Here is a 12631-nt window from a genome sequence, read left to right as displayed (position 1 = left end):
TATAAACACAATTCCATTAGGTTATAAGAATATTCTTCACTGGTACTTTTAATGAAATTCTTAACTTAAAAGAAACTAATTTTTGAAAAGGATTATCACTATAGAAATGCAATCTGACATACCAAAAATAATTCTAAAAAATGTTTAACTATTTGCATTCAGGATTTTATGTGGAATAGATTTAGAGGAGATACTTGTTAACAATAAATATTCCCTTTCCTTATTTTTGAATATACTTTCATTTATTTTATTTTTTATTTTTCATTATTACAAATTTTTTTAATATTAAAAATAGTATTTTTTATTTATATAAGATTGAATTTATTTTCTAATTTTCTAATATATATTTAATATTTTAAAAATTTATTTATATTTTTTATTTAATTAATTGTTGTGTTTATATTAATATATTTTTATATATAATTATTATGCTTATGATTTATTTAATTATATATTTTTTTGAAATTCTTTTTTATTGTTAATTACGTTATATTCTTTTGTATTATTTTTTAGTTTTCATTATTACAAGATTTTTAATATTAAAAAATAATATTTTTATTTATTTATATAATATCTGATTTATTTTTAAATTTTATAATAATGTTTAACATTTTAAGAAATTATGTGAAGTTCTATTTTTATATAATTTATTTAATACATATTTATTTAATTATAATTTTTAAATTATATCTATTTATATTTAATATATATTTATATATTAATTATAATTTTTAAATTTATGAATATGTCAAAATTATTTATTTTTTAAAAAATTCATTTTATTATTAAACTTTTTTAATAAATAAAAATAAATTTATAAAGTAACGTTTTACGTCTCTTAAAAAAAAAATTAAAATTTCCTTACAATCATTACATAAATCATAAACTTTCGTAAACTTTTTTCAAACTTTCTTTTTAACATACCTTAACCAAATCTCATCACTTTCTTAGTATTTTCCTCTTAAATATTGTACATGAACTTTCTCATACCTCCGCAGATTTGCTTATTAATCCAAACACAAGCTTAACCAATGAGTACAAAGAGATCCACATCAATTAATTTAATTGGATAAATCAAAACATGACAAATGTTGATTGAGTATTTGTAGTTTATCAAATAAATTTTACCTTCTGGCAAGAAGGGAAGAACAGCAGGGAGCATTCATTACTCTCTGCATTGCTAAGAAACGTGATGCTCTGATTCATTGGAAAGCACAAAAGCAGGGGCATGCCAGTAAAATCCATCATGTCCAGCACTGCTCCGTTTCTCACGTCGCGCCACGTGGCAGTCATCGGTGCCGGCGCTACCGGTCTTGTGGCGGCGCGTGAACTCCGACGTGAGGGGCATCGGGTGGTGGTTTTCGAGCGAGGAGACCAAGTGGGCGGCACGTGGGTGTACACTCCGGAGGTGGAATCGGATCCGGTAGGTTTGGACCCCAACCGGAGCGTTGTCCACTCGAGCCTCTACGATTCGCTCCGAACCAATCTGCCTCGGGAGAGCATGGGTTTCCGAGATTACCCTTTCAGGAAGAGGGAGGAGAAAGGGAGGGATTCCAGAAGGTTCCCGGGTCACAGAGAGGTTTTGATGTATTTGCAAGATTTCGCAGCTCATTTTGAAATCGATGAATTGGTGCGGTTTGGGACGGAAGTGGTCTTCGCAGGATTGGTTGAAGGTGGAAAGTGGAGGGTGACGTCAGCATTGCGGAATAGTGATCCTGTGGACGAGATTTACGACGCCGTTATCGTTTGCAACGGACATTATGTTCGCCCACGTCTTCCTCATATCCCTGGTTCTTTTTCTTCCCTTTATTACTATTATAATTTATTTTTTCAGCTTCACCTTATTAAAAAAATTAGTTGTTTACTTAGTTTTCGTGTATTATCCAATGATAAAATTTTCCACATCTTTTGAAAATCATTTACTAAGCTGAATATTATGCATAGCATATTTATACTTTCATAGTTCCTGTTTTGCTTAATTTTACACAGGCATTAATGCATGGCCAGGGAAGCAGCTCCATAGCCATAATTATAGAACACCTGAGCCCTATCAAAATAAAGTATGTACTATATTAACCCTTTCTTCAATTCTACGCCTCTATGTGTTATGCATTGCTCAAACAGTTTTTTGTTCATACTTTTTTTTAATTAATACTGCTAGCTCCATTAAAATTTTGTCTTTTTATATTTCATTTATGTGTGTTCAAATAGTTAAAAAAATACTTTGGTTTGATGGAAATAACATATTATTGTTTTTCATTCTTTAAATCTATGGATGTGATTTTTTATGTGCCAAGAAATGTAAATAAAAGTTGTGGATCTACATCAGAATATGAAATTTGCACTGAAAGACCGATATCTCATGCTTTCGTCAATTTGACCCTTTTCATCCTTTATTTTGATATGAACTCAACAAATTATTATTATTAGTGTAGTTTAGAAATTTAATTTTACAATTTATTTAAGAACAAGTCAAATAAGGTACTAAATTTATGTTTGCAAGCATTATTATAGGTTCTGGATTGTAGCACATTAATGAAATTATAGGAAGTTAGTAAAGATAAAAATAATTTATTTGAATTTAGATATGTTGCAAAACAAAGTATTGAAATTTATTTTTTAAAAACATTAATTTTATTTCTACTTAGATTTAATGTAGAGTTTTATTTTTATTTTAGTTTAAAATTTATTTCACTTTAATTTAGATTTTTTAAAATTAATTTTACATAATTTTATTTTACAATATTGAAGACTCTTCTAAATGTCAAAGAATCCAAAACTATTTTTTAAAGATATAGCCCACTCATAAGAGAAAAATCTTTTAAAAAGAAACATGTTATAAGTATTTAAATATTGTCATTTTTCACCCTTAATCAAAAGAAAGTGTAGAAAAATTGAGAATATAACAAACTAAGCAATTGAGAATCATGATTTTCAGCTATATTTTGATGTGATATTACTAAGTTGGTCTGTTTCCACTTTGGACAGGTTATAGTTCTAATTGGTGGCTCCTCGAGTGCGGTTGATATCTGTCGAGATATCGCAACAGTTGCTAAAGAAGTCCACATTGCAGTTAGGTCTCTCGAAGAAGATAAGCAAGGAAAGGTGCCTGGTCATGAAAACATGTGGCTTCATTCTATGGTGAGAATTGGATGATTTTCATGAGAATCTATAAACTTCTCCGACAACTGCTTCTTGTAATGGTTTATCTGAAACTAGTATTTCTTGATCAATGCAGATTGACACTGTTCATGAAGATGGTACAGTGGTTTTTCAAGATGGAAATGCAGTTGGTGCTAACTTCATCATACATTGCACAGGGTATCATGAGCATTCTCCATAAATCTTTTGGTTTCTAAAGTACTACTCTCCTAAATAATCTTTAAAGTGATAAAGTTATAGAAATAGTTTTTAAAATATTAGAAATCATACTACAATGTCTACTAACCACCGGAAAAATCATTCAAATTTATTTTATATCTACTAAAAAACTAAAGTGATGAATTTTTAGTATTATAGATATACCACTTATATAATTTCACTATCTTGCAGATATAATTATGATTTCCCTTTCCTTGAAACCAACGGAGAGGTGACTGTTGATGACAACTGTGTAGGACCACTCTATAAGCATGTTTTTCCACCGGCCTTGGCTCCATGGCTTTCATTTGTTGGGTTGCCTTGGAAGGTCATACGTCCTTGCCTTCAAAGAAAAATCTCAAACCTGTTTATATTTTCATAAATTGCTTTAATACTAACGCATGAATGATAGCAGATTGTTCCCTTTCCCATGTTCGAGTTGCAGAGCAAGTGGATAGCTGGAATTTTGTCCAATCGCATTGCACTTCCTTCGAAAGAGGAGATGGTTGAAGACATTGAAGTTTTTTACTCATCCCTTGAAGCCACTGGCACACCTAAGCGTTACACTCATAACATGGCCCTTCTTCAGGTGGCTTCTAAACCTTTTCAGCCAGTACCTTCTATCTTACATATCTGTTTTAGCCAAGAGTTTAAGGAAACTATCGGGTTAGAGAGTTTTCCATTTATGGTTATTAGGAATTAAAAACGAATAAAAAATTTTCGAGATTGATTTATAGATTTGTCTCGGTACAGAAAGTATCAGAGGGTGGTCGACAAAATACTTACGAACATGCGCGAGTGAAAAGTCTACGAGTGTAGTCGACAAAATCTGTGTCTACACTATATTTAAAGCCAAAATCTCACATGTGTTTGGGATTGTGTATTACAGTGGGACTACAATAATTGGATTGCGGATCAATGTGGATTGCCTTATTTTGAAGAATGGAGAAAGCAAATGTACATGGCCACATCTAAGAACAGGGCCTTGCGACCCGAGTCATACCGTGACGAGTGGGAGGATGATGATTTGGTTCTGCAAGCTCAACAGGATTTTGCCGATTATCTTATCTGATGTTTGTGACATGTCTTTAGCCAAGTAAACAATGCGCTCTGCTCCAGCATGAAAATGATTTGAAATGTTAATTACGAATAAATGCGAATAAACTTTCATTGAATAAATGTTATAGATGATAGACTCCCAACTTTCAACTATAAATCGGGCACCAAACTTGGAACAGCTTCTTTTTCTCTTTTCTTTTGTCTAAATTAACCTATCCAAACAAATATCTATTATATAACATAGAACAGCTTTTCACGTCCATAGTGCAGACATAAGTTTGGTTCCGTTTCCCCGCGAACTTCTATCTTTGATAGGCCTTCCACACATGGGGCTCCCTATACTTTGAACATGGTGGAACTTGGCCTATTACACCATATCATACCATCAAGTCATCAGAAAATAGTACACATAATGTGTAATATCCAGATGGGCATCTTTTTGTTCTGGCCGCGACAGAATTAGCAGAATAGCATCATTAAAAAAACCAAACAGCTTCTTTAGAAAATCCAACGGGCAAAGCAGGTATTACTAAAAACATTTCTTCTGAAACGAGTTTATACGTAGGAGTGCAGCTGAACCCTGAAATTTTGGTCTAGCACTACTTTAACCTTAACCGAACAATTTTATCGATGTGAAATAATAACATGAGACTACCTGACTTCTACTTTTCCTCAGACAAGGAATTTCTAGATTGTCTTTGATCTGAGGTAAGATGCATATGTTTCTTTGACTCAAATGACTTCCTTCTATGTGTTTTAGTTGGTCCTTCCTCTGTGAAGAGATGGCTATATTTTGCCAGTACCTTCTCTTTCTCTTTAAGTAAGCCTAACATCTCGTATGCATTTGCCACTTTCTGAATGATAGTTTTATCCCGCGGTTTTCGATCAAAAGCTTCCAGCCCCTTGAAAAGCTTTTCATAAGCAAAGGAAAATAAAGAGAAGGTTAACCGTTAGTTAATTTAACTATAAGTTGTATGTAACTGTTACACAAAAAGTAAGGATGCTGGATGCAAACCTAAAAATACCCCTGTTGTTACTACAATATACAAGCAGACAACCACAGTCCACCACAACTAATATAAGCATGTTACTTGATTTTTTACCTCAAAAGAAATGACTGGGTAAAGTAATCTTTTCTGTTCCTCTAATCTATATTCAAATAATAAGAATTATTATTTATTAATGATAAACAATTTTTTGTATTGTCCTCCGTGAGGACTATACAACTTTTCAAACCATTTCATAAATTCAGTCCAGATTTTACTGCTTAAAATGTTCAAGAAAAAAAATGGAAGTACAGCATAATGCAACAAATAAAACTTCAAATAAAGGTTACCAGTCACTAAAATTGAGTGGATACTGCAAATGATAATTCTGTATTATTTAAGCTCTCGTCAGTTATAGCTTATAACCCTTTTCAATGAATGAAGATCATTTATGTCTCCCTTGCTACTCTGAGATTTATCCCATAAAAAAAATCAAGTATAAAACAAAATCGCGGACATTTTAGAAGGGAACATATTGCACGTTAATCAACGCCATTGGAATGAAATCTATCAAAAAACAAAATTTCCCAATTCCACTCTGAGGGAAGAATGTTAAGAAGTATCAAACTGCCAAGAGAAGAAACACATTGAAAATTTATACAAGTGATATATCACTTATCGGAAACATAAGAAATGTCATAAATAACGAAATCTTACCTTAACAAGATCTTCCAGCATGTTGTTTCGGTAATATACAGATATCATGAGATGACATAATTGCCAAGGAACTGAATGCAGATCAGAACCAATTTTCATTTCCCAGAATTTTTGTGCTTCTTCCACTCTATGGTCCATATCTAAAGCTCGTATCAATTGACCATACGTTCCCATTGTCGTCCCTTGCCCTTTGCTCAGCATCCATTTAATTACCTTGGATAGGATATTAAACAACCCGAGTAATTTACTAACAGTACTACCGAGGTAAACTAAAATTCAACCCTGGCACCTTTCCTTTTCTCCCAAATGTTAAAAGTACTCCCAGACATATTTATTGACTCAAAATTCACAACAAATCCTTAACTAACATGCTTACAGATCATACTAAAATCAAATATAAACTACATAAAATTATAACTTTATCAATAAAAGAAAGAAAGCAACATGGATAAATTGAATACTAAAAGAATCCGACTACAGAAATCTTCTACAAACACAAAGAAATTGCTGGTCATATAATATTTAAGTGAACTTTACAAAATTGATAAACTTCATAGCATGCTATGCTTTTTTTACCAAATAACCAACAAAACCACAAGAAAAGAACGGCACATAGGTCTTGTTTGGACAAAACTTCTCAATAAAGACTTATAGAAGAAATAAAATAAAATGGTAAATGAATTACAGTTTTCTCATACGTTAAAATGACTGTTTCACACAGATTAATTAATCTGATATCAAAGTGCAACTTGAACTACTATTAGTCATGGTTCATATTGACAAAGATAATGCATGAAGAAGAAGAGAAAGTAGATAGCAGTGCTACCTGCACAACCCTATGCCACTGCTGTTCTTTTTCAAGAGAATTCAATATTGTTTTCAATGAGGCAATTGGGAAGTTTTGCTCCCACGCAATCCACGCATCAAGAGCACCATAAACAGCCTCCTTACTGTCGTTGAGTTCAAGAAGCTGCATTATTATTATTATTAAACAAAACAAATTCAGTGTCACTCACCAGGTTTAAACCTTCAAAATACTAATATATATTTATGGACCAAGCCACACAACTATTATCATCAGTATACTTACTGTAGAGTAAAGATATTTGGTCTTATCTTTTCTGGAGACGTTTTCCCCAATATAAGTCCTCGGAACTATGGTGTCAGGAGGATCATATTTTGTCTGCGAGGGAGGGAAGTTAATAGGATTCATATAACGGTAACTAACAATGAACGATGAACAGATACAAACCTGTTGCAAACTCGATCGAGGAGGCGAGACTTGAGTTTGACAGCAACGATGGTGTTGAACCTTCACATCAGTTATTTCAATTTGACTCAATCTACCAACCTGACGAACCAAATCACACTAAGGAAATTGGAGGCGATTCCGAAAAGCGAAGAGATAAAGAGAGAAAGAGAGACTCACGAGATAAGAGATTCGAGGTGACCTTAACCTCCACATGCTAGTTCGCGGTGGTGACGACTCAACCAACCAAACGCGCCTTTCTCTCCTTTCTTCCTCCGCGCACTCTGGCCCTAGTTCATTTCGCCCATTCCCTATTTTTGGTTAACCAAAAATTCGTAAAAAAGATAAAAAAAGGTCATTGCACTTAGTTTAGGCTTTATTTGGATTAGAGATTAATGGAGAGTGGAAAGTTAAGTGTGAGGGAGTAAAAGTGTGAAAAAAGTTGAGGTTGTTTGGATTAGAATATGTTAGAGTAGATATGTGAAGAAAGTTTATTGAAATTTGTGATTGATGTAATGATCGTAAGAATATTATAAATTATTTTGAATAGTAAAATTTGTAAGATTACAAATTTACCTTTGTATATAAAAGAAGAATAAATAATGATGAATCATTTTTCATATTTTAGTTAATTAAAATAATTTTAAGTTTTATTTATAAATAAAAAGATGTAAAATTAAAATAAATTATGAATTATAATTTTAAATTTAAGTATAATTTGATTATTTAACATTTTATTTATTTTATTTTATTTTTTACTTAACTGAATTTATTTACATAATTATAATATTACATAAAAAAATTTAAATTATGTTATGTTATATATATAGAAATATATATAAAATTAATTTTAATAATGATTTTCATTATTATGAATAACAAAATGAATATATTAAAAAAAAAGATATTTAGAATATAACATGAATATTAAGTAGTTGTCAAAATATATAATATAAAGTCATTACATTTAATCCGGAAAGAGATATAAAGACGTGTTAATTTGTTTGTAATTTTGAAATTATGTCAAAATAAAGAACATAATGTTAATTAGAAAAAGAAAAGACATCCCCAGTAATAACATTTTAATCCCTCTTGTGGAAACCTTCAAACGGTTTTCTAGAAGACATATTTTATTCTGTTATATGATAATAATTGCATCTTTTTCATCGGCAACATCTTCAATGCACCATTTGAAAAAATTATAGCCTAGAACCATGTCACTTCTAATCTGTTTTCAAGAAAACAATAAAATTGAACAATGAATAAGTTTAAAATAACATTCTTAAGTTTGTATCAAACCTAATTGAATAAATTTTACCTTGTAGTTGGGACAACCCCAAAAAAAATTTCCAGCATTTTTTTCTTTGTCGCTATTATCAAAACAGCAAATTGTCCACAATCACAAATAGGAGCAACGAAGGTACCTGTGCTCCTAGTAGCATGGGTAAAAGTACCACGTTTTTTTCACTACAACCAGTACAACTAGATGACGACGTGTTCTGATACGCAGACATTGAATGGCACTTAACCAATGTTGTCGAAGTTCCGTATTTGGGTTTAAGGACACAAATATGATTTATGCATAATAGAAATAAAATGGTAAAAAAGTTGCATTAAAAACAATATGATTATGTAAATAAGTAGCATGAAAAGTAGCATAAAACCTTAATATTAAATAACAAATTGACAATGGTCAATGTCAAATATAACAATAACAATTCATTAATGTTCACCTTCAACATCTTCACGAATTATGGACGATAATGCTAGTGCTCGATCAAAATTCAGTTCCTCAGGGATCGTCCCAGGGGTTAACTTAAGACCGTCATACTGTAGATGAGCAATGGTCATCCAATCCATTTCTTTAATGTGTATCATTCTTCTGCAAATCTCAATGGCAAGGTGACCAACAAGTGTGATTTTTACATTTGTATAAAATACTCTTACCAAATCTTCATAATACGGAAGATTAATTCCAAGGAAAGGTTGTAAACCTTGCCAATTCAGAAGATTTTGGAATTCAATTCCTAGAGCAACAAAAAATGGAGTATGCATCACTTTTGGTGGTAATACTGGTCTTGCGTGAAACTTCTTTTCAAACACCACCATTTGACACCTGGTACTATAGTATCTTGAATAATCAAGAACTTGTTCAATCCTCATTGTTGGCTGAGGAGGAATGACAACATCTTCTGCTGGAGATTTACCCTTATGGGTTCTGTTATGTTTCTGGGATGGTGATACCATGTATAATGCAATTACTACAATAAATAACTAAACAAAAGTTAATATAATATCATAAACATAATGGTAGATCTTTTCAAACACAATAGTGCAAGTTCACAAAGGAAAATATTACATGGCCAATGAAAGTAGAAGTTCATAAAGCAAAATATTACATGTCCAATAATAAACAAACACAGTCAAATATTACATGTCCAATAATTAAAGGTAACGCAGAGATATGAAATCAATGCCTAGTCATAAATCCAAACAATTTTGTCATGCGACGCTCATATGGCATCCCAAATAGTTGCTTAACTCTTCCGGGATGGTCACATAAAAACTCGTAGCATTGATCCATGAGCTGTTCATCCTGAATGTTAAGCTCCACGAGCATTGCCCAAATATCAGACTCTGAGTACTGGTATGAGGCATGACATCGATGGTGGTGTACATGATCAACATATAAGTCGTTTCTTCGTCTAATTTCGACAACTATATCTTGAGTTGTCGTTGCCTGTGCACGAGCAATATTCACCAACTGAGAGGCATTTTCATTTCCATCCTTCATTGATGACACACATTGTTGAAGATTAGTATTCAACATTGCAAAATGTTCATCAATGTCGTCCATAGTAGGGCCTTTTCTCTTTGATCCTCGAAATGAGGATGTGCCCGCAAAGCCAGCAGACAGCATAGAAGGAGTGTTTGACGGTGTGTCTGAAGGAGTGTCACTAGATTGGAATTGAGGAGCAGGTGATCATGGGACGTAGTCATCTGCCTCCTCATAGTTCGGTTGCTCGGGGATATAATCCATATTATTCTCCCCAAGGTTGACACTGAAATTGCTCATGTCAGGAGGTGAATTGGTGTCACGGGCTGTCTTGACCCGACTTCCCGTGGCTCTATCATTACACCATAACTCCTCCATGAGGTCATAATGGCGAATGGGATTCACACGCCATTTCGCCGCAAATGGTTTGGCCTACATAGATGTCACATATTAGTATTTTATGCCAAATGTGAAGTCAAATGTATTTGTTAAATAAAAAAATACTTATCATCGTACCTTAATCAATTCACTCCAAACTTCGTCCTCGACTTCAAAAAGTTTGGTGGTCTGGTTCCATGCGAAACCACTCAATCTACCAAACAAATCATGGACTTCCCTCCACCTGTCCTTGAGGCTTTTTTGGCGGCTCTTGACATGATTTTTCTTAATACCCGATAAGCTAGCCTCATTTAAAGCCATAACTATGTTAGTGTATCCTTGAGTGGTCCAACTACCATCAATTCTACACCCTTTTCGTACCTCGTCAATCATTGCATTAAGCAAAATTAGGTCCATCTCCGCCGTCCACTTCGTCAACTCTCGATAAGAACTTGATGAATTTGAAGCAACATTTTTCCCGCGATCCATCTAATTAACTTAAATAAAGTTAGGATTACAAACATTGAAAAATAGGACAAAATATATTAGTTCATGAAATTAATTGTTTACATAATCTTGCCACATTTCGTTTGCTATAGTGTCCCTAATATGACACCCTAGCCCATAGTCATGTTCACGAGCATGGGTGGTGCTTGGTTGGACGTCTTCTTGTAACAATTCATTATCTATTTCTTCAAGCAGAGACTCATCATTGTCGACCCTGCGTAGAAAGTTATGCAGAATACAACAAGCTAAAACAATTTTTGTCATAGTATCCACATCATAATGTGGCTCAGTCCCATTGGCTATAATTGGAAAACATTTTTTGAGCACCCCAAAAGTTCTCTCAATTACATTTCTAAGTGATGAATGTCGATGATTAAAAAACTCTTTTGCATTTTGTGGTCCTCTTCGCAAATATTCTTTCAAATGGTATCTCACCCCACGATAAGGTGTTATTATATTTCATTTTAACATAAAACCTGCATCACCAAGATAGTATTTTCCTACAAAGATTGTGGAAAGTTGGGTTAGTATATACTACTTCAACCTTTTAATTCTTCTGCACACCCAATACCCTATAACTAACCTTCTGGAATAACCAAAGGATCGTCTTGTACCAAAGCATCTTTCAATATCCTTGAATCGGAGGCAGTTCCTTCCCAACCAGCTAGGACATATGTGAACTTCATGTCAAAGTCACAAGCTGCAAATATGTTTTGGGTTGGTCAATCTTTTCTCCCTCGAAAACGAGGTGCATCAGCACGTGCAACCTTAACACGTACATGACTCTCATCTATGGCCCCTAAACAATCCTAATGTAAACAAAATTTCTTAACTTTAATTGAACACAAAATAAAAAATACATTAGACATAATTTTAAGTAATGTTATCACCAACAAACCTTAAAGAAGGGGAAAAATCGACTGTTGTTAAGGATGTGTGGTTGTACAACCGTTCCATTTGGTTGAATTAAGAATTCTCCCTCCAACCTTAAAATTGCAGTCAAAACATTATAAAAGTGACGGGAAACTGTTTCTCCAGACCGATGGAAAAAGAATGACACACTTCGATTCTTCACATTATGCCCAATAATGTGCAGAAATTTAACAATTCCAGTTGCCCTTATTCGTTCACATAATTTAATAAAAGCTTTCGGTCCCATGCGAATAATATCACGAGATTGTTCAGTGTGAACCAAGTACTCCATCAATTCTTGTCTGCGGCGCTCTTTTTGTGGTTGAGACTCACTCATATAGTTACTTCTAGTAGGCATCGTGTGTAACAAATTCAATCCAAAAGCAATCATACAAAGATCATGACTGATGCACCATTATTATTTTTTATTTGTTCTTCGATTTGTGAAATTAAATTCATGTTCGCCGCAACAAGATCGTCATAAATTGCAAATGTTTCCTCAAAGTGTACCATCTCTGCCTCGTCAAAATGTCTTTCCGAATTCATACCGAACGTGGTTACCATTTCGATGTAAAAGTACACCAATCCAGTGACCCTAAAATGTATTTTTAATTAATTTTAATAAATATTTTATTATAAATTACTATATCATTTAATTTCTCTAATATAACAAAAGTTATATAAATA

At 33.0% G+C, this 12631-nt stretch overlaps 3 protein-coding genes across 3 annotated transcripts; 1 reads left to right on the top strand and 2 right to left on the bottom strand.

The window, feature by feature from the left end:
* Window positions 1-905: 905 nt before the first annotated feature.
* Window positions 906-4597, top strand: LOC137810529 (flavin-containing monooxygenase FMO GS-OX-like 4). Its single transcript, XM_068611863.1, has 7 exons — window positions 906-1790; window positions 1990-2060; window positions 2989-3141; window positions 3239-3321; window positions 3553-3688; window positions 3776-3949; window positions 4250-4597. Exons 1-7 carry the CDS (start codon window positions 1229-1231, stop codon window positions 4430-4432), a joined length of 1362 nt encoding a protein of 453 aa, XP_068467964.1. The 5' UTR covers window positions 906-1228; the 3' UTR covers window positions 4433-4597.
* Window positions 4598-4913: 316 nt separating this feature from the next.
* On the bottom strand, window positions 4914-7753 carry LOC137810530 (pentatricopeptide repeat-containing protein At4g18975, chloroplastic). Its single transcript, XM_068611864.1, has 6 exons — window positions 7552-7753; window positions 7375-7473; window positions 7213-7305; window positions 6949-7092; window positions 6123-6335; window positions 4914-5330 (listed from the first exon to the last, which is right to left on the bottom strand). The coding sequence occupies exons 1-6, from the start codon at window positions 7585-7587 to the stop codon at window positions 5082-5084; spliced, it is 834 nt and encodes a 277-aa protein (XP_068467965.1). The 5' UTR covers window positions 7588-7753; the 3' UTR covers window positions 4914-5081.
* Window positions 7754-10354: 2601 nt separating this feature from the next.
* Window positions 10355-12302, bottom strand: LOC137808980 (uncharacterized). Its single transcript, XM_068610125.1, has 6 exons — window positions 11931-12302; window positions 11778-11841; window positions 11616-11696; window positions 11096-11331; window positions 10664-11014; window positions 10355-10579 (listed from the first exon to the last, which is right to left on the bottom strand). The coding sequence occupies exons 1-6, from the start codon at window positions 12300-12302 to the stop codon at window positions 10355-10357; spliced, it is 1329 nt and encodes a 442-aa protein (XP_068466226.1).
* Window positions 12303-12631: the final 329 nt, after the last annotated feature.

This window comes from Phaseolus vulgaris, chromosome 2 (genome assembly GCF_000499845.2).
Source record: "Phaseolus vulgaris cultivar G19833 chromosome 2, P. vulgaris v2.0, whole genome shotgun sequence".
In the NCBI taxonomy this organism is placed as follows: domain Eukaryota; kingdom Viridiplantae; phylum Streptophyta; class Magnoliopsida; order Fabales; family Fabaceae; genus Phaseolus; species Phaseolus vulgaris.
This window is presented reverse-complemented; position numbering and strand designations above follow the sequence as displayed.